This window comes from Jaculus jaculus, chromosome 8 (assembly GCF_020740685.1).
Source record: "Jaculus jaculus isolate mJacJac1 chromosome 8, mJacJac1.mat.Y.cur, whole genome shotgun sequence".
Lineage (NCBI taxonomy): Eukaryota > Metazoa > Chordata > Mammalia > Rodentia > Dipodidae > Jaculus > Jaculus jaculus.
In genome coordinates, this window is record NC_059109.1 from 69,777,878 (window position 1) to 69,801,305 (window position 23,428).

At 38.2% G+C, this 23,428-nt stretch overlaps 1 protein-coding gene across 1 annotated transcript; it reads left to right on the top strand.

Moving 5' to 3' along the window:
* The first annotated feature begins 214 nt into the window (after positions 1-214).
* On the top strand, positions 215-1,144 carry LOC101598047 (olfactory receptor 4L1). The gene has a single exon (XM_004670128.2). It carries the CDS (start codon positions 215-217, stop codon positions 1,142-1,144), a length of 930 nt encoding a protein of 309 aa, XP_004670185.2.
* The last annotated feature ends 22,284 nt before the right edge of the window (positions 1,145-23,428 follow it).

A 23,428-nucleotide genomic window follows, 5' to 3' on the forward strand; every position in this document is an offset into this window, starting at 1 on the left:
TAATCCCACCACTGGAGAGGCAAAGGTGGGAGGACTGCTTTGAGTTCGAGGCCACCCTGAGACTACATAGTGAGTTCTTGGTCAGCCTGGGCTAGAGTGAGACCCTACATCAGAAAAAAAAAAAAAGAGAGAAGGAGAAGGAGAAGAGGAAGAGGAAGAAGAAAAAGAAAAAGAAAAAAGAAAGAAAGAAAAAAAAAAGAATTTCCAGAAGTAAATGTATTTTAAAAATGGATCTACCGTGACTGAGTTTATTTTAGTAGGATTTTCTGGAGAATGGAAACTTCAAATTTTCTTCTTTGTGGTATTTTCCTTGCTCTATGGCGCTACTGTTGTGGGAAACATTCTCATTATGGTCACAGTGACATTTAGTTCCACTCTTAATTCTCCTATGTACTTCCTTCTTGGAAACCTCTCCTTCTTGGACATATGTTTTTCCACTGTCACAACACCCAAGATGATCACAAACTTGCTTGCTGAGCACAAGACCATCTCTGTAGGGGGATGCATGGCCCAGATGTTCTTCATGCACTTCTTTGGAGGTGCAGAGATGACACTCTTGATAGTCATGGCCTTTGACAGATATGTGGCCATATGCAAACCCCTTCACTATAGGACAATCATGAGCCACAAGTTGCTGAATGGTTTTGTCATACTTTCATGGATAATTGGCTTCATACACACCATGAGCCAGATGATGTTACTAGTGAACTTACCTTTCTATGGCAACAATGTTGTAAACAGCATATTTTGTGATATTCCACTAGTGATCAAGCTTGCCTGTGCTGAGACATATACTCTGGAATTATTTGTCATTGCTGATAGTGGACTGCTATCTTTTATCTGTTTCATCCTCTTGCTTGTCTCCTACACTGTCATTTTGGTCAGTGTAAAACGAAAGTCATCTAGAGGGCTCTCCAAGGCTTTTTTTACACTATCTTCCCATGTTATTGTAGTTACCCTATTTTTTGGACCCTGTATTTTTATCTATATCTGGCCATTTAGTAATTTTTCAAGCAATAAAATACTAGATGTATTTTACACTGTTATCACACCCATGCTCAATCCTTGCATTTACACACTGAGAAATCAAAACATGCAAACAGCTATGAAAAAATTATGGTTCCAACATGTTAATTCCGCCTAATACTTTTCAATTTTAGCACTACTAGTCAACACAAATTTTAAATGGCATGAGTAGATAAATAGATTATGGATAATATCTTGTTTCACTTTTTATGTTAGAATCATAGCCAATATAGAAAACATTAATGAACTCTGTGTTTTTCTTCTCTCTCTCTGCTTACAAATAAATCACTACATAAATAAAATTGAAAAAAAATATTGAGTATTTCCTCCTTAGATATCCAAAATATATGTATTTGTGAAGAAGTGATTATACTAGAATATGTGAAGATTTCTAGAAATTATTTCAATAATATAGAAAATAAATTTTACTACTACATTTATGCTATTGTTTATGTACATGAATAAATCATTATTGACATGAGTTAATTAATTAACTAATTAATTAATTAATTAGTTTATTTATTGGGAAGAGACAGAGAGAAAGAACAAGATAGAGAGGGAATTGGCATGTCAGGGCCTCTAGCCACTGCAAATGAAATCCTCATGCATATACCACCGTGTGCTACTGGCTTATGTGGGGACTGGAGAATTGAATCTTTTACCTTTGGCTTTGCAGGCAAGTGCCTTAGCTGCTAAGTCATCTCTTCCACAGTGACAAGGGTTTATAAAGAAGATAGTATAATTTTACTTACTCATCAATGAGACAAAAAATTAAGCCATTAATTTCAAAATCAGAGTCTACGGCCATACCATCCTGAACATGCCTGGTCTCATGATTAAACCTATAGTGAGTGAGAGAGGCCAGATGAAAAAACCAAAAAAGGATGATTTTAACAGAACAGTAACATGTATCTGCCAAAACCAAATGCTGTGAACATAAACATTCAAAACTTTCAAAATTAAAAGCATGTTTTATTTTTTGACATTGTGGAATACATCAAAGAACAATGTTTACAGAGACTTTATGTCAAACCTGTCCATAATAAATGAGTAAATGGAAAATGAAAAATAAAGCAAACCTAATACATTTACTTTTAGAAATTATGTTGGATTGTATTGCTAGATATTGAACAAAAAATTACAATCTTATAGAACTCATATTAAATGATATTGACCATTTTAAAGTAAAATTATGCATGTGATGTTGTGTTGAATTATACTCCATGTAATAGTATAAGCTTTTATGAATATTAAGCATAACATGTACAAAATCATAGAGTACTTTAGTTAAAAATATTTATATTTCTCTCTTTTTTTAAATTTGACGTAGAGTCTCACTGTAGTCCAGACTTACATGAAAGTCTCAGGGTAGCCTTGGACTCACAGTGATCCTCCTATCTATGCCTCCCAAGAACTGGGATTAAAGGTGTGTACCACCATGCCCTGTTCAAATATTCAAATTTCTGAAGTCATTTAAAATTACTTCAAAACTCTTGGAAAATAACATGTGATGCCCAGTAGGAAAATAAAGTACCATTCTAGAAGAATAATTATCCATGAACCTTGCCCACTCTGAGACTCTCCAGAATACCTGTGTCAAGAGTTGGGCTTTGGATCTGACTAAGGAGGGATACAGGTTTCAATCTATGCTTAGGGCTGACACCAGAAAGAACAGAGAAAGGGAGGGAGACTAGTTGAAGGCTATGCTTAGGGCTGACACCAAAAAGAAAAGTTAAATGCGTAAGACATATAGCAGAGATCAAGGACTCAACCTTGAATCTCATAGGTGATTAAAACAATTACTTCTTTATTAAGGGTTTGGGTCATCATTTGATCCAAATCATGTGATCCAAAATACCAAAATGAACGTTTTTTGAAACTTATTAGATCTAATATAAATAAGATAATATTGAATAACAATATTCAAAATAAATTCTAAAAAACAAACAATATGGAAAGCATTTGCTCTTAGCAGAATCTATCAAAAACACACATGCTTATTGTTTCAGCAAAATTTAAATCTCATAAGAAGGAAATATGTGAGCAAATCTAATGAAATATATCCCAGATGAATACCTGGATTCTAAAAACACTGCTAAAATAAACTAAAGAGGAACCAAATGAAGGGATATATGTGTACATCTGGGGAGATTCAAAATTATCCTGTTACTTCTTCTCAAATAATTGTATACAATCTTTTTAATTACAATCAACATCCAACAGATTTTCCATAATATTACACACATTTCTAGTAATTTTTTTTTAGAAAACAGAATAATTAAGAAGTGCTACAATTAAGACCTTCCAGGTGCTGCTGTGAAGAGCCTCGGGGACCCTGCAGCCCTTCTCAGCTCTCCCAGAGCCAAATCTCCCTCTCCTGCCTCCCAGGAATCAGAGGCTGCCTGGCTGCAGACACAGCAGACTTCAAATTAAGGAAGCCTGCTTGCTCACCACCAAACTCCTCCCCCGCCTTGGAAACCTTTCAGAGTAGGAACCCCACTTTGTCTGACAGGACTGAAACCTATCCTCCTTCAGGCCACCACAGTGCATGCTGTGGTGTTACTATGGCTCTCAGCTGTCAGTCATTGGACTCAGTGCCATTCTGTGGAATGGCCCTTCACCTCTTCCTCCTCAAATCCTGACACTGGATGCCTTGATTCATATAGAAAGTTATTGTTGAGACAAATTGCCCTGAGTCTTCTAGGACTGTTGTTCTTGGTCAGATGCTTGGGAAGTAACCTAAGATGGATCCTCAGTAGTGGTGGGGGAAGGGCACCCTACCTTTGCCACTGTGCTTTTCAGACCCATTCCCAGTGCTTCAGCTCTTTGCTTTCAGGTTTTTATTATTTATTTATTTGCCTTCTCTCATCTTGGTCTTTGGGAATTCTCCCAGAGTCTCCACTAAGGACATGTGACACTATCCATAAACAACAGACCCAGCAAGAGGTCATAGCTTCTTCCCAGTTTAGCTCAGACTCACTGATTTCCCAGGATGCTAGGAATTCAACTTTGGTTTCCATTCTGGATTTGACCACACAACTGAAAGGTCACAAAAACTTTCACTTTCTTTTCTTTCTTTTGCACATCAGCTCAATTCACCAGATTTCCTAATGGGTACCAATCTTACCTATCTATATATCTCCCCACACCCTGATTGCCTTGCAAAGGCAAGAAATCTCAGCTTTCTTATATTCAGTCTTCCAGTTTATTAATTGAATCCTTTGTCCTCTTCCCACTCTGATGCTTGTGAATAACACAATCTGATACAATTTCATTTTTACAGCTTTTGAAAGTTAAATGAGTGCTATTTGGGAAATAGAACATATGTCTGGAGTTTGTTTGCAGTGTCTGGAGGCCCTGGAGCAACCATTCTCTCCCTCTCTCTCTCTCTCTCTCTCTCTCTCTCTCTCTAATAAATAAATAAAACATTTTAAAATAAAAAAGTAGGAAAAGGATAAATCTGGAATAAAGGGTTTAGTCAGGAATAAAAGGACTGGGATAAACACATAATGTGAGTGATTAAAATATATTTATACATTTAAGCAAATGTCAAAACAAATAGATAATTCCTTTGGACAAAAAAACCTCATAGATATTAATACATTTGTGTAAAAGAAGGTTTATTAAAATAAAATCCTTCTAACTAAGACAGGTTTGTGTACACAGAGTTTGTTCTAAGGTAAAGAATTGTTCGAAAATAGAAATGGAGAAGAAACTATAAACTTAAAATGTGTTGTTAAAGGGTATTGAGTTTAAACTTAAAACTTCTACATCTTCTCTCCCTCCCTCTCCCTCCCCCCTTCTCTCTAAGTCTTGTATATTAGTTATCTTTTTCTTCCTTCTCTCAGTGGGCACTGACCTGTAACTCCCAGTACCAGCATGTAGCCATCATCCACAATGAGCTTTTGACCAGAGAGACTTACAGGGTTTCCAAAAAGAAAGACAGATTTCTGTCAGAGTACTTGATGACCCACCAAAGGTTAGTGGTAAGACCCTACTGCTGAAGACACCTTATGTGGTTGACATGTAAACTGGAATGGCATGGCTGTAAGTTGGAAGAGAGTCAGTTCCCAGAAAGACAGCGAGTCTAGTGCCAGAAGGTGCTACATGGGTGACTGGTGGAAAATGACCAATATCTGTCCAAGCAACTCATGGTCTAACCTATTTGGCAGCAAATAACCTGTTGTGATGCACACACAAGTGCAATAGTGGCACACAGCTATGGTGGGGAACCAACTGCTCTTGATTTGGCTATGTGATCCCCTCAGTGGTTTCCCATAGCTGGAGCTGGGAAACAAGTCAGAACCATATCCAAACATAAGTCCACTGTCCATTATCAAGCTATCATCAATCATGGGCTACAAGAGGGCCTACACCTCTTAAATTTTCTATAAAAAAAAAAGTAAGTGTTATCATATTTGTCCTGTTGCTAACTTACTGTCCGTTGGAGAATCTGCTTCTCTTTTTCAGGTAGATGTAGAACCTAAGGAGAGAGCCACCCCATCATACCACAAAAGGGCCCCAGCTGAAACTAAGAAAAATTGGTGAAACAAGCAAGGATGCTGTTTTCCTGATGAATTGGATACCAGCACAAAGGGGAAGGAGACCAATACAGAGAAAAATCAACTTCTACCAAATCAGAGAACCAGAGCCCCAGAGGCCCCCAACACCTCATCACTGAAGCAGACCAAAAATGAACCCAACATGGCTCAGGGAAATTTTGTTGAAGAGGGGGCAGAAAGAATGTCAGAGTCACATGTTGGGTCACGATATGCAGAGACATATATCCTACCCATAACTATGGGGTAACTCTACAATGCATGACACATATACCTCAACAAGAAGGGGCTATGGGGAAGGGGTAGGTCACAGATGAGCCTAATAATGGTACCAAACTGACTATATTTGCTGAATACAAAACTAAGTAATAAAAAAATAAAAAAGAAGGATGAAATTAATATAACTATGCTGGCTATAATTAAAGATTATTGAAATTACTAAAGTCAAATCAATATCCTAACATAGATGTGATACTTAATAAAATTTTTCATTGATTAAAATGCCCATTTGCCTGGCTGGGTTCGAGGGGCCCTCATCACCTGCTAGTTAGTCTAATTCAAAGGGTGATAACTGGATTCATGTACCAGGACTGCATCATCACTTATAAAATCATTGGGAGTTAGCTTTGTTGAATTCTGGAAGGAAGGAACTGCATAAATTTATTGAGAATGGGGAGTTTAGGGTAATTAGATGAATTAAAGAACAGAGCAGGCATCATCAGAGGAAAAAATACCATGAGACTAAAGTTGTTATTTTTATTTTATCATAACTCTGATACTTTTGATAATTTGTTGGATGTATATACATTAACATACATGTGCATATCTGTATGTGTGTTCATTTACATTTTTCAGCATAGAGGCATGTAAAAAAAAGAAAAAATATAGAAATTTATAAATGTCAATGTAGGTATTGATGTGGATTCCATGCCCATCTTTTCAGGATTGTGACAGCACAGAGCAGAAATATTTGTGAGTTATTTTTCCTGCATGTGGTGAATCTCTGCTAGAATTATGATACAAGTTCACACACAGTTTCATATCTATCTATCCATCATCATGTCTTTGCACCAGGCATCTATGCCTCCAATACTTCAGTCCATGTCTTTGTTAGCAACCTATCAGTGATTTGGACCATTGACTACAGCATATATAGCCACATCCATAGCACTCCTTCCATACAAAATGATAATGGTATCCATTTGCATCTCCTCACAGTGGAAAGATCTAACCTCTTAGCTGTTTTTCAAAGTCATCCTTAGTTAGATATTATATTTTCATCTTGTATCTATATATCAATCTAGTCTATCCAGAAATCACAAGTTTGGGCTATACATACTCCAGCAATTACACAGGACATTCTTAGGACCACACAAGGATCTTGTTACTTGTTCATTTGTTCATAAGCCATATGGATCTCTGTTTGTCATGCTTGGGTTTAATTCTAGATGTCTATTGTTATAATTGTGATTTCTCCCATGGGATTTGCCATAAGTCCCTCAATTGGACCTTTTCTCACATTTGACTGTCTGACATCACAGAGTTGTGATTGATTGTATTGCAAAACTGGAAAAACTGCTTTCATCACATCATGGACAAGATCCTACCCACTCAAAGTTACATGATTCTCTGTCTCCTTGCATATAAGTAGAACTCTAGACATGTAACTATATCTATGTTAGTGATTCATTGCTATGATATTTATAGGCATACCTCATAATTTGCTCCATTTTTAGTAGAAAATACAAAATGGATCAGTTATCTAATGGTTTAGATACATTAATTTTCTTGATATAATAACAAGTTGCAGAGTCTCTAGAGTTTAACTTCATCAAATGCATGTACCATGTGGCAGATTTTTCAGCTAATTTGTGATCATTACATCTAATCTACATGACACCATTGATAGAACTGAGCACTCTAATGTCAATGGTATGGTCAGATATTTTAAGACTTTTTTTTTTTTTTTTAATTTTTTTTTTAAGTATTTTTATTTATTTATTTATTTGAGAGCGACAGACACAGAGAGAAAGACAGATAGAGGGAGAGAGAGAGAATGGGCACGCCAGGGCTTCCAGCCTCTGCAAACGAACTCCAGACGCGTGCGCCCCCTTGTGCATCTGGCTAACGTGGGACCTGGGGAACCGAGCCTCGAACCAGGGTCCTTAGGCTTCACAGGCAAGCGCTTAACCACTAAGCCATCTCTCCAGCCCTATTTTAAGACTTTTTAGACCATTGACATAATCCTGAAGCAAAGTTAAATTTGTAATCCTAAGCAAATTGTACTTACCCTATTTTTCAATTAAATTAGTAGTTAATACTTCTATTTATAATCTTTGTCTAGCTTTTAGATTCTGTCTTCTAAGACATTTCTCTCAAGTCAATGGATACTTGGTTGTGAACTTTTACTTTCTCTTCCCCTAAATGAACCACTATCAAAATTTAATCCCAAAATGACAAATCTAGAATTAGGGAATGAAGACATAAATATTTCTGTAAGGTAAAACACTAGGATAATACTGAACTTATTTTCCTAAAGCTTGGAAATTAACCAAAGACTAGGAATAATCTGGAATAGGCAACATAATGTATATAGAGTTCCTCAAAGAACTTCTCCCCCTGAGTGTTGTACTGTATGACCCATCTTGTATCCCCTGGGAACATCCTCATTAGCATGGCTATTATTATTTGGCTTGATTTAAAACTCACTGGTTAGATGAATAAGATCATATCCCCAGAGACTTTCTTAGAGACAAAAAGTAGCAATTATCTCACATTTAAGCTACCTAAAGCCAAAATGTCAGGTCAGGCAAGCAAGAGAATGGTCAAAACTTAAAATGAGTACCTGGGGAATTACCAACTCACAACTTCCTGTAAATGTCTTATCAAACTTTTAATGATAGAAAATCATCTATTCATGTGATATGAATATAGATGAAAGTCCATAATCTCTCAATTGTGGTTCCCTAGGCCCCCAATGAGCAGAAATTGATGAATAAGACAGGGTTGATATCTGTGTGGTTGCTAAAGGTGTGTCTCAATGTGAAGTCTTCTCACAACTGTGAAAAGTGCATTGGTTGAAGTGATCTATGAAATTTCCTGCCCAGTTAATAGCTGACCACTAAGCTAAGGTCAGACTTTGGTGATTTCACAGTGCAGGGGCATAGACTGCATAGAATTTGTCCAGGAAAGAAATTATATAAATAAGTAAGAGCAAGAACAAAATACCAAACAGAACAAATGCAAGGGAAGTATAATATATAGTTGCCACATATAATTATGAGATTATGATTTGTATAGAGCAAAGAAACAAAAAATGGCCCACAAAACATGAAACAAAAATGAACTATTCTTGTGGAAGATTCAAATAAAAGTCCAGGTCAACTCAGGCTCCCGCATTCCCAGGCTCATCTGTTGAAGTTAGTAATGCTTCTTGAGGAAAGACAGAATCTGGGAGATTCCCCTGAAATGGAGAATATTAAAAAGGGCTCTACCTATATAAATTAACTGTACAAACAGTGGTCATTTAAAGTTCTCAGAGAGCAAGATTAATAATAAATTTGAGATCCAAGGGAGGAGAAAAAAAAAAATAGGCCAAGTGTGGTGGCGTACCCGTCATCCCAGAACTCAGGAGGCTGAGGGTGGAGAATCCTAAGTTCAAGGCCAGCCTAGGAAACAGTGAGACCTTGTCTCAAAATTTAAAAAATAAAAATAAAAACCACTAATTCAAAAAAAAAAAGTCCAGGTCAACCCAGTAAATCCTAATGATTAGAAACTTCTGAGCATACCATCACAAAATCCTATCAGAAAAAAAAATAATTTACCAGGATGTTAATATATTAGATGAATATTATTTATTTTTTCTAGACCTAATAATGAAAACACAATCCCAAATATATAATTAAGAATATATTTTACTTTACAGTAGAATTTCAAAAAGCAAACTTTAGGAAGAAGTTAAGCAAGGAAGTCTAAGACATACACTGAACCTCAAAATTTGAAAGAAATCAAGGAAGTTTTAAATAAATGGACAACCTACATTAATTTGGATGGTTGCTATAGTTATTCTCCAAATCCAGAGCAATTTCTGTCAATTTTCCTGCATTTATTTTATTTTTTAGGTATTGACAATTAATCTTATAATTCATGGAAATGCAATATATGAAGAACAATGACAACAAAGGATAGCTCACATCTCTAGGTTTTTTTAAATTTATTTTGTTTTAACTTTTCACTTTTACATTTTAAAACGACTTACATGTATCAAGGCATTGTTATAGTGATACAGGAATATATATTTAAAACAATAAAATAGAATTGATAGTGCTAAACAAACCCTCACAGTCATGATTCACTGGTATTTTACAATAAGATTGTTGTGGTAAGGACCCCAAGAGAAGACCACTCAGACACCAAGTAGTAGGAAGGAATCTTTATTAGCCAGCTGACAACTACACCCATGTTCAAGGAGCCTGTATGCAGTGCTAGACTGTAATTTTAGCCACCTTTTATAGGAGAAAACCACAAGATTTTATATCTTACTTTTATAGTTCAGAAGTTCAGTAATTACAATCTTATAAAAATAAGAATTAATTTTAATTGATTTTAGAAAAAACAAGAAATTTCCTTGAATTCCCCCTTTCCTGTATTTTCCCTCACTTGTAACTGCAAGCAAGCATCAGTTAATGCAGAAACTAAAATTGCATTTAGCAAAAGCTAGAAAAACATTTTGTCTTATGGTGACCCATTGGGTTAAAGCAAGCCAAACATAAAGTTCAAGTGTAGGTGAGACCTCATCCTGAGGCACAAACGAAGCTGAACTGCCTTGTACAAGTTTACATATGGAGTCACTTATGTACTTTTCCAAATTAGGTCCTATCACATTCCCCACTGGTTCTATGGGCATGAGTCAAATCATAGGCTCATCTTAAGAGGGGAGAGGGTTATAATTTCCCTGAAGAACCAGAATTTTTACAATGTTTATGTGCCTTTGGATATATTTAGTCAGGCAATTGATTAAGTAGTATCCCACAGTAACCTTACTCTTTCTCACTCTCTTTCAAGTAAACAAAAATAATGGTTTTCTAAGTTAGATCCAAAAATTACATCAAAACAAGTACTTGTTTATAAATGTATTCCTTAGGTAACCAATGTCTTTCTCAAGCACAATGGTTATAATCCAATAAAAATACATGAATCTGAGCTGAAGAGACTGCTTATCAGTTAAGACACTTGCTTGCAAAGTCTAAGGACCCAGAACCCATGTAAGCCATATGCACATTGGAGCACATGTGTCTGCAGTTTATTTTTATAAGGGTTAATAAGTCTGGTGTGCTAGCAATCATTAGAGTCACAGAAATTACTGGAGCATGCTGGCTCTAGAACAGGTTTTAGCACAGAGGAAATTCTTTTGGGTTGTAAAGAACTTCCCAAACTACAACTTGATAAGGTTACCTGGGAAAACGAGTCTACAAAGGATATGGTCCTGTTACATCCTATTCAGCTCCCCCTTCCCCCACTATCTGCCCTGCTTGTCTCTTCCCTTTAAAGATCCAGCTTGGATGCTCTGGGCTTGGTAGCTTCAAAATGGGGCTTGCTGCCCTTCACTGTTCACTTGCTCTCCAAAAAAGAACAGCCTGCTATTGAAGTTGTATAGTTTCTCTCTTTATTTCCACATTGCTGTAGTTGGGTCAGCCCCCAACTGTGATCCAACAATTTGCAGTGGTAAGAGACCCTAGCTTGCTCATTCTCTCTTTCCCTCCCTCCCTATCTCATTAATAAATACATACATAAATGTTTTTAAAACTACATGAATCTAACAGGATTTTATCATTAACAATTCTAACATAAAGGATACCATCATAGTAAAGTGTTTTATAAGGTTTGTATTTTAGAAGTATTGTAACACCTAAGTTTCAGTAACAATTGGAATCATTTCATAAAAGAACTATGCAGAATTTCTTTGCATATTCATTGTGGTGATGTGAATTATATCCCCACATAAACTCATCAGTTCTAAATGCTTGGAAGGGAAGCAGAAAGAATATTAGCGTTTAATCACTGTCCTCCAAACACAAACCAACTGGTGCATTTGAGAAAGAAATTTTGAGGTTCCTCAACAATGTACCAATATGATGTGCCAACATATCAATAATTTTGGTGTGTTTCTAGATTCCTATCTTATGAAATGAAAAAAAAATGAAACATGTAGACATATGATACAGCTACACAAGGTTTTATTATAGCTTAGAGCTTTAGGAGGGACAGTTTTAAGAGAAGGGGAGCTTAGTGGAAGGAAGACATTAAGTAGCCCAGAACTTAAGAGAATGAAGAAAAGCAGAGCTCTTGCCCAGGGAAGCAAGAGGGGTTTTTTGAAGCCCACCAGGAGACTCAGGTTGGGTATTTTTATGTGAACCCCACTTAGTCTTGACATCAGTTGTCTGGGGTCACAAGATACTGGAAAAAAACAATATTCCTAGAAATCTTAATTCTCTAGAAAGGGCCTTCTCAGAAAGGAGTGGAAAACATCCCAAAGGGGCAAAATAAGTAAAGGCCAAACTCTTCTATGATTCTGACCAATAATAATGACCTTGATTTCCACCCCACCCCCCCACCCCAGGTCCTGCCTTTAGTCAAAGAGAAAGCTTTCCTCATTGGTAGTTCAATCACCCCTAAGTCTCTCCCATTCATGATCCCACAGTGAATATTACCACCCTACTAAGGAAGACCCTCAGTGGAATGTAGCTGTGTAATAGTTTGAATGCATGTCCCCCCAAAGTCTCAGGTGTTTTATTAAAGCTTGTAGCATGAATCTTCTGCTTTCTGGTTGGAGAAGGTGTCACTGGGGGCAGATCTAGCCCCAAGGTATTTTGGGGTTGAATCTGGTTTCCAGATAAAAGATATGTAGAGAGGTTTAAACTCTGCCTGAGGTCCTGCTTGCTGTTGGTTTGTGCTTGTTGCTCTTTGGCATGTGCACTGGTGCTAATGTTTTGCTTGCTGTAGTTTTTCTCTCTGCTTGACTATATGGAAGCAGCTTCTTCCACCACTGATAAAACTTCCCCCCGATGGTTCTCCAAATTGAAACAAATCCCTTCCTCCTCTGAAGTGTGTGTATTTTAGATGTTCATCACTGCAACATGTTAATGACTACAATAGAAATTTGGAACTGTGAGTGGGATATTTCTGGGTAATGCATCTGATCTTGTGGACTTTAGGATTTTGGAACTTATTTATTTATTTATTTGACAGAGAAAGAGAGAGAGAGATTGAATGGTCGCTCCAGGGCCTCCAGCCACTGCAAATGAATTCCAGATGCATGTGCCCCCTTGTGCATCTGGCTAATGTGGTTCCTGGGGAATTGAAACTGGAGCCTTTGGCTTTCCTGGAAAACACCTTAATTGCTAAGCCATTCCTCCAGCCCTGGATTTTGGAACTTTTGTGCTGGAAGAATTGGACAGAAACTTGTACTTGAAACTGTAGACACCTTCCAGGGCAGTAAGTCAAGCTTTATGGGCTAGTATACAAAGAGTTTGTAAATACTAAGAATAGACAGAATGGTGGTGGCTTTGGAACTTTCCAAGGGGAAGGAAAGACTGAGAGACCAGAAAGAAATAACAAGTAACTAATTAAACAATGACACTGCCATTGTAGGACAAACCATTGTGAACAAAGGAGGATCCCGGGCTCGGCTCATCTAGATAAGGAACTAACTGATTAAAGTGCCGACCTTTGCTTCTGTAACTCATGCTCGCTTGCTCAACAGGACATTCCAGAAATACTTAGCTCTGGGGGCCTCCGGCCCCTTGCAAAAGATAGGATCTGCAAGCAGTCTGCTGACCAGAGATGAGCAACTAGAAATGTTCCCGCGCACGCCTTCTTGGAACCAATCATTTTAAAAGATGCTAAGTGATGTAACCCTTTTTTCCCCTTCCCACTCTTTTCCTTTATAAACCCCTACTTTTAGAAGGTCGAGGCTCTCTCCCACTCCCGCTGCGTCGGTCTGTGTGGATTGAGTCCCTGCTTAAGCTTGACATTAAAAGAAACCTGTTGCTTTTACATTGGAGTGTCTCGGCTTCTGTGGCGGTCCTCTAGGTGACTCCTGGGTGACTGGGGGTCTTGGCTCCTGGTCAGGGGTCTTGGCACAACAAGACCACAGAGAACTTTGTAGGAACTAGGTTGCTGGCATAAAGGTTGGCTATACTCTGCTGCCCATGCCTAGAGATTTTGATCAAGATTGAGTTTGAATGTCATGGACTTTTGGGCTTGGCAGAAAATATAGAACTGAAAGATATATGATTTAAAGTTGAAAATAATTCAAGCAAGTTAAGATTACTGACACTGATACTGTTGTTAAAGCTGTTAAGGAGATTACCTCCATTCAGGATGCCTAAATTACTTTGCACTGAAACAATGCAAAGGGTTCCTGTAGTGATTCCACCAGGGGAAAGACTGAATGGTAGAAATGCAAACTCTTTTGGAAGGAAAAAAAAATTCTGCTCTTCAAGGTCACAATTTATATTCTCCGTAAATTAACAAATGCCTCTGTCTTTACACACCTGGTATTGATTTTGAAAGCATGAGAAATGTGTGGAAGTGGGTCATAAAGTGCACATGGTTCCAGGATTGGCTGCTAAAATATGTCCAGTAAAACTGTGTGATGTATTCTATTGGAGGCCTAATGTTAAAAAAGGAGCCTCTGGTGAGATGAGGCATAAGAAACAAGATATTCCAGTTTTATAGGCTGGAAAGGTTAATGTATAGAACTGAATAGGGACTGTGGTTTGCAATGGAGACCTGAAGATGTTTTGGATATACCAAGGTGTGTTCAGGTTACCATGTAGTGAAGGACTCAGGAACCAGATGGACACCATGACAGGCTTCAGAGTCCTGAATAGACCTAAGTTTCTGTTTCCCGGCAAGGTCTAAGTTTTTATTTTCCAGTAAGGATGGGCTTAACAGTTACTGGAAACTGATTATGCCATACATTCCTGAAGTCATAAAGTTCAATTCCCCTAGCTCCAGGCCCCTGACCTTGCCATAAGGGTAGGCTTAACAGTTAAACCAGTTATGCCATACATTATGCCATATAGTCCTGAAGTCATGAGACTTTCTCCTAGTCATAGATGAGCTCAATTCCCCTAGCTCCAGCCCACCCACTTGGCTCACCAAAATCCTAAGCCAACCAGAAGAGTATACTGTTTAAATCAACCAATCATGTACCCATCCCCTTCTTCTATGTTCAAATCCCTATAAAAACCCTACCTTTCCACTACTCAGGGCTCTTGTATGGACCCACTGCATTGGTGAAGGCAAGAGACTGAGCTTAAGCCCGAATTAAAAGCTCCTTGCCCTAGTGTACGTGTTTGGTTCTCCTTGGTGGTCACTGGGGGTGCCAAGAACTGGGCATAACAGTAGCACTGTTGGCTTGGGATGGAAATTTTCTCCAGGTACTCATCCCAGTTGAGAGATGAATTTCAAACTCCAGAGGCTGACATCACTAGATATGGAGGTCAGATTTGAACTACAGATGCCTGCCTGATGGTTATTGATTTTGCATTGATCTAGTCTCTTGCTATGCCTTATAACCATACAAATATTTATTCTATGCCATTATATGTTGGGAGTATGAAAATTGTTTTGATGTTGGAAGACACATAATTAAGAGACAGTCCTGAATTTCAGATGAGGCTTGAAACTTTGGAACAGTCTTAAAATTAACAAATAGTATAGGGACCTGTGTAGTTGGTACAAGCATCTGAAATTTATTTGTTGCAGCTAGGGGAATTAGCAAGGGCATGTGCACACACACACACACACACAAGCACAAATGTAATTATTTTTTAAAAAAAGAACCCCCCAAACAGCTCAAAGGAGCCCTAAAGCAAGCAAGCAAAGTCCAACAGGCACATATCACATTCTGCATTCAATATAACAGCTGTTGAGAAAAACCATTTTCTTTAGGACCAAGACTGTTATTGATGTTGAAGGGGAGACTGGTGGGATTCCCAAGCCGTAGAGGGAGAAAGGTAATGGAATCATGAATACAGAGAGTGTGGGGCTTAGAGAAAGAGAGAAAGAGAGAGAGAAAATAAAAGGGAGAGGATAGGAAAAGATAGAGAGGAAAAAGCAAGTGGGAGTGGACAACAGAGAAGGCTCAAGCCAAAATAGATAGGACTTTATTAGTGGGGAAATATCTGAGGAGGAGGGGCCTTGGGTGATATGCTGAGGGAAAGCGGTGGGGTGGGGGCTGTAAAAGGTGACACTTCCTCTTCTGAACTCACAGATATCCCAATTATGATAACAGGAGTTATTCCACAAAGTTAGATCTAATCTGAGCATGGATAAGTGGAAGGAGGAAGATAAGACTATAGGAAAGGGAGAGATTTCTGAGACTCTTACATTCCAGCCTTTTTGTCTATATTAAAAAAGAAATGAACAGAGAAACAATTTTATAGGGAAGGGGATAGAAGATGGAGAAGCCTCATGCAGTGATGGGGCAACACGAACATATGATTGCATCATGCTTAATTTGGGCAGTTGTGAAGTCAGGAGGCTTCTCCATCTCATGAGATCTGAGTCACTGGCCTCTATGAACTCTTACATTAGGAAGATGAGGAGATGTGTGTGGTATGATGGGGACAAGGTGTATGAATCAGGTTAGCATATTGCTAGAGAGGAATCTATCAATATGATAATCAAAGTAATTATTGAAGAAATAAAAACAGGCATTTTTTTTAGGGCCACGTTCTAAAAATGTTTTATTTTTATTTTTAATTAGGTTACTAAGAAATAGGATTCAACCTGTGATTTTCACTCTGGATGAGTCTATGCCCTCCCTACCACTCCCTCATCACCTCTCTGCTCCTGCCTTCCCCACTGTTCGCTTTCTGACCCTGTATACCTTTACTTTTTTTTTTTTTAATTTATTAGTTTTCTTTTCAGCAAATACAGGCAGTTTGGTACCATTATTTAGGCTCATCCATGTTCTACCCCCTCCCAATGGACCCTCCTTGTTGATATAAATGGGTCGTGCATTGCAGAGTTAGTTCACAGTTATTGGTACGATAAATGTCTCTGCATATCATGACCCAACATGTGACTCTGACATTCTTTCCACCCTCTCTTCCACAAAATTTCCCTGAGCCATGTTAGGTTCATTTTTGGTCTGCTTCAGTGCTGAGGTGTTGGGGGCCTCTGAGGCTCTGGCTCTCTGATTTGGTAGGAGTTGATTTTTCTCTGTGTTGGTCTCCTTCCCCTTTGTGCTGGTATCTGGTTCATCAGGAAAACAGCACCCATGCTTGTTTTGCCAATTTTCTTTAGTTTCAGTTGGGTCCCTTTTGAGGTATGTTGGGGCAGCTCTCTCCTTAGGGTCTGCATATATCTGAAAAAGAGAGGCAGATTCTCCAACGGAGAGTAAGTTAGCACCCATAAAATTGAGATAACACTTACTTTTTTGATAGAGAGTTTAATAGGTGTAGGCCCTCTTGTACTCCATGATTAATGGTAGCTTGATATTGGAGAGTGGGCTTATGTTTGGATATGGTTCTGACTTGTTTCCCAGCTCCAGATATGGGTCTCATACCACTGAGGGGATCAGTTAGCCAAATCAAGAGCAGCTGGTTCCCCACCATGGCTGTGTGCCACTATTGCACTTGTGTGGGCATCACATCAGGTTATTTGTTGCTAATTAGGTTAGACCATGAGTTGCTTGGACAGACATTGGTAATTTCCCCCAGTCGCCCATGTAGCACCTTCTGGCACTAGACACACTGACTGGGGACTGACTCTCTCCTGGCTTATAGCCGTGCTGTTCGATTTTACATGTCAGCTGCATATGGAGTCTTCAGCAATAGGGTCTTACCACTGACCTTTGGTGGGTCATCAAGTACTCTGATAAAAGTCTGTCATTGTTTTAGGAAACCTTGTAGGTCTCTCTGATCAAAAGCTCATTGTGGATGATAGCCCCATGCTGATAGTGGGGGTTACAGGTCAGTGCCCACTAAGAAAATGAGGGAAAACATAACTAATATACAAGAGTTAGAGAGGAGAGAGAGAGAAGGGGGAGGGGGAGAGGGAGGGAGGGAAGATGTAGAAGATTTAGGTGAGTCTTGATCCTACCCTCTCCAGTGTCTTGTGGTTCAGGTGTTTCCTGTAACGGTCTAGTGAAGGTTTAGCCATTTGGTCTGCCTTTTAAGAAGTAGAATTTTATGGTACCATTGCCGTTTGGGTCCAGATTACTGTTTCCCACCCCTCCCCTTCGATGCCCTCCCCGCCCTCCCCATCCATCCTATTGTCTAGTCCATGAGGTGCTTGCTGGGTATGTAAGGTGTCTTGGGAAGATTCAGGTTAGGTGTCATAGATGAGTGAGACTATGTGTCAATTTTTTTTCTGTGATTGTGTAAGTTCACTGAGAATGATCTGTTCCAGGTCCAACCATTTTTCCTCAAATTTCTTTGTGCCGTTTTTTCTTACTGCTGTGTAGAATTCCATTGTGTAGATATACCACATCTTAGTTATCCATTCTTCTAGTGATGGACATCTGGGTTGATTCCAGCTTTTAGCTATTACAAATTGAGCCACTACAAACATGGTTGAGCCAATCTCTGTGGCCAAAACAGGCATTTTTTTGAAACTGTTTGTAATATGTTCTGCTGGAATGCATTATAAAGCTAAGTAGGCAAATTAAAGATCAACCTAGCATGATCAAAGAAATTTCCATCTTATGACATTAGAAAGCAGAAAAATATCAATAACTGTAATGCCTGGCATATAAATATGATTTTACCATAGAGGAAATAAGCAAGTCCTCATGCACAGTTCAAATGTAAAAGAAGTATGTCTGAAAGAATCATAACACTATGAGCTGTAGAGATGGCTCAGAGGTTAAAAGCACTTGCTTGAAAAATCTGCTAGCCCAGGCTCAATTGTCCAGCACTTACATAAAAAAGCCAAATGCTTAAAGTGGAACATGTGCCTGGAGTTCATTTGCAGGCCAGAGATCCTGGCATGTTCATTCTCATTCTCACTCTTTGTCTTTGTCTCTCTCTTTCCACAATGAATAAATAAATATTTTTTAAATAAGCAAAAGTAAATAACAGAAAACAAAAGAACTATAACCCAGAAGAAGGGGTATCTCAGCTGCCCACAAAACAGTCAAGTTATAATCATAAAAAGATAATACATTGACTATCTTAAAAGGCTAATATATCTCAAGATAATTTTGGCCCTGGACCTATAATATTTAACTCTCCACAATGGCTAGAGGTGGTTAATGATAATCTCATAAGACAGGGGTCTTCTGAGAACTTCATATTTTGGTTCACTTTTGACCAAGGATCCCATTACATTTTGTGTATTGGAAAATATTGTTACTGTCCCATATTGCTAGGAGGCTTACTTCTAGGATCTGGTATATAAGGCTTAATAAGCAAAAAGACAGCTCTTAAGGGGAGATATATAACTTTATATAATTTAATTTACAGAGTCACTATAAAAGAAATTTGTGAATCATATTAATCTATTAGCCAATATAATCTATATATAATACACAAACATGTACACATGTGTATATATGTATACAAACACACATATATTCTGTATCTGAGATAGCATTTATATTTGAGATATTACTTATAAATATATTAAGCATCATTTTAAATAGTTTAGACTGTTTAAAATTATTTATACATGAAAGAATTTAAGAAATTAATCAATATTGAAATTCTTAGTTATTATATTCTTTTAATTAGTTATTAATAGAGGTTTATTTTTATCATAATATAGTTAGTATATAGAGATAAAAGGAGGGCTTATATTTGGAAGAACTAATGAAAATGTGTCAAGCTCACAACAAGCTTTGGTAAATCTTAACAATACATTATTTCCTGTTGTTTATTTATGCACCACTCCAGATTAACAAAGGTCATAGGAAAATGAAACTTCATATATTATAGATTTAATTTTTTATCTATTGGAATAGGATTTCTATCATCATGCAAATTAAGTGCATACCCAATTAATACTCAAATTGAGCATTCAGGCATAATAAAGTACAAAACATAAAATTCTTCTTTGTAGTACAATTTTGTGAACACTACTAAGAGAAGAATCAATGGTTTGTCAAATTTTTGCCAAATGGGACTGGGAAAAGGCTTAGTGGTTATGGCATTTGCCTGCAAAATCTAAGGACATGGTTTTAATTCCCCAGGACCCACATAAGCTAGATGCACAAAGGGGTGCATGTGTCTGGAGTTCGTATGCAGTGGCTAGAGGTCCTGGCATGCCCATTCTCTCTTTCTCTCTATCTGTCTCTTTCTATGTCATAAATAAATAAATGAAATATATATATATTTTTTCTTTTTTTCTAATTTCTTTTCTTTTGTAGCCAGTGAATACGGTTAAGGTGCTACCATTGTTAGTCTCCTCCCTGTTCTCCCCCCTCCACAGGGACCCTCATTGTTGGAGTATATGGGTCGTGCATTGTGGGGTTAGCCTTTAGTTTTGGATAGGAGGAAATGTCTCTGTGTGTCATGACCCAATATGTGGCTCTGTCATTCTTTCCACTCCCTTTTCTGCAAATTTCCCTGAGCCATGTTGGTTTCATATTAGGTCTGCTTCCTTGTTGAGATCTTGGGTGCTTCTGTGTCTCTGGATATCTGGTTTGGTAGGGGTTGATTGTTCTCTGTGTCTATCTCCTTCAACATTGTGCTGGTTCTCGGTTCACCAAGAAAACAGCATTCTTGCATGTTTCCCAAATTATTCTTAGTTTCAGCTGCAGCCCTTTGAGGTATGATGGAGTGGTACTCTCCTTAGGATCTGCACCTATCTGCAAAAGAAAATCGGATTCTCCAACAGAGAGTAAAGTTAGCATCAAGTAAATGGGATAACCACTGTTTTTATAGAAAGAGTTTAATGGAGGGCAGGCTTATTTTGGATATGGTTCTGACCTGTTTCCCAGATCCAGCTATGGATTCCATTCCACTGAGCAGATCAGTTAGCCATATTAATAATAGTTGGTTTCCCACCATGGCTATGTTCCACTAATGCACTTGTATGAGCATCACACCAGATTGTTTACTACTAAGTAGGCTAGACCATGTGTTGCTTGGACAGATATTGGTCATTATCCCCCAGTTGCTCATGTAGCACCTTCCAGCACTAGACGCACTGTCTGGGGACTGACTCTCTTCTGGCTTCCAGCCATGTTGCTCCATGATACATACCAACAGTGCATGGTGTCTTCAGCAGTAGGGTCTTACCACTAATCTATGGTGAGTCATCAAGCACTCTGACATGTCTGTCTTCTTTTGGGAGACTTTGTAGGTTTTTGTGATCAAAAGCTCACTGTAGATGATATTGGGAGTTACAGGTCAGCACCCAAGAAGAGAAGGAAAAAAATGATAAGTGATGTAAAAGAGAGAGGTAAGAGAGAAGAGAGAGAGAGAGCAAGAGAGGGAGAGGAAAAGAGAGAGAGAAGCATAAATCAGAGGAAATAATGGTCAGTTTTCATTGTACACTCTCCAGGGCTTTGTGAATCTGGTGTTCCCTCTAAGGGCCTGGTGAAGGTTCTACCATTTGGTCCTTCTTTTAGGATGTAGAGTTTTAAGGTACCATTGCCTTTTGGGTCCAGTTTTGTGTCATATGCCCCCTCCCTTACTCTTCCATCCCTCCCCACCCTCCCTATTGTCTGGTCCTTGAGATGCTCAGTAGGTATGTCAGCACTTTGGGTAGATTCAGGTTAGGAGCTGTAGATGAGTGAGATTATGTGGTGATTATCTTTCTGTGATTGGGTGAGTTCACTGAGAATGATCTGTTCCAGGTTCAACCACTTTTCTTCAAATTTCATTGTGTCATTTTTCCTTACTGCTGTGAAGAATTCCATCATGTAGATATACCACATTTTAGTTACCCATTCTTTTAATGATGGACATCTAGATTGATTCTACCTCTTTGCTATTATGAAATGAGCAGCTATAAAGATGGTTGAGCAAATCTCTCTAAGCTGATGCCTGCAGCTGTTAGGGTACATACCCTGTAAGAGAATAACTGGGTCTATTGGTAACTGTATAGTCATATTTTTTTAGTAGTCTCCATATTGCTTTCCAAAGTGGTTATACCATCTTATATTCCCACCAATAGTGGATGAGGGTTCATATTTCTCCATATCCTTGCCAGCATTTGTTTGCATTTGGTTTTTTTTGATGTTTGCTCTCCTTAGTGGGGAAATGTGGAATCTCATAGTAGTTTTAGTTTGCGTTTCCCTGATGATAAGGGATGAAGAGCATTTCCTTAGGTATGTATTTGCCATTTGTATTTCTTCCACTGTGAACTACGTGTCCAGTTCCTTGCCCCATTTTGTGAGTTTTTTATTTTACGTTTTATTTTATTTTTTAATTTTTATTAATATTTTCCATGATTATAAAATATATCCCATGGTAATTCCCTCCCTCCCCACCCCAACACATTCCCATTTGAAATTCCATTCTCCATCATATTACCTCCCCATTAAAATCATTGTAATTACATATATACAATATCAACCTATTAAGTACCCTCCTCCCTTCCTTTCTCTTCCCTATATGTCTTCTTTTTAACTTACTGGCCTCTGCTACTAAGTATTTTCATTCTCATGCAGAAGCCCAATCATCTGTAGCTAGGATCCACATATGAGAGAGAACATGTGGCGCTTGGCTTTCTGGGCCTGGGTTACCTGACTTAGTATAATACTTTCCAGGTCCATCCATTTTTCTGCAAATTTCATAACTTCATTTTTCTTTACCGCTGAGTAGAACTCCATTGTATAAATGTGCCACATATTCATTATCCACTCATCTGTTGAGGGACATCTAGGCTGGTTCCATTTCCCAGCTATTATACATTGAGCAGCAATAAACAAGGTTGAGCACATACTTCTAAGGAAATGAGATGAGTCCTTTGGATATATGCCTAGGAGTGCTATATCTGGGTCATATGGTAGACCAATCTCTAGCTGTTTTAGGAACCTCCACATTGTTTTCCACAATGGCTGTACCAGAATACATTCCCACCAGCAGTGCAGAAGGGTTCCTTTTTTTCCACATCCCCGCCAACATTTATGATCATTTGTTTTCATGATGGTGGCCAATCTGACAGGAGTGAGATGGAATCTCAATGTAGTTTTAATCTGCATTTCCCTGATGACTAGTGACGTAGAACATTTTTTTTAGATGCTTATATGCCATTCATATTTCTTCCTTTGAGAACTCTCTATTTAGCTCCATAGCCCATTTTTTGATTGGCTTGTTTGATTCCTTATTATTTACCTTTTTGAGTTCCTTGTATATCCTAGATATTAATCGTCTATCAGATATATAGCTGGCGAAGATTTTTTCCCATTCTATAGGTTGCCTCTTTGCTTTTTTCACTGTGTCCTTTGCGGTGCAAAATCTTTGTAATTTCATTAGGTCCCAGTGGTTAATCTGTGGTTTTATTGCCTGAGAAATTGGTGTTGTATTCAGAAAGTCTTTGCCAAGACCAATATGTTGAAGGGTTTCCCCTAATTTTCCTCTAGCAGTTTCAGAGTTTCTGGTCTGATATTAAGGTCTTTAATCCATTTGGACTTAATTCTTGTGCATGGCGAGAGAGAAGAATCTATTTTCATCTTTCTGCAGATATATATCCAGTTTACAAAACACCATTTGCTGAAGAGGCTGTCTCTTCTCCAATGAGTATTTTTGACATTTTTATCAAATATCAGGTGGCTATAGCTACTTGGGCTTACATCTGGGACCTCTATTCTGTTCCACTGATCTACATGTCGGTTTTTGTGCCAGTACCATGCTGTTTTTGTTACTATGGCTCTGTAG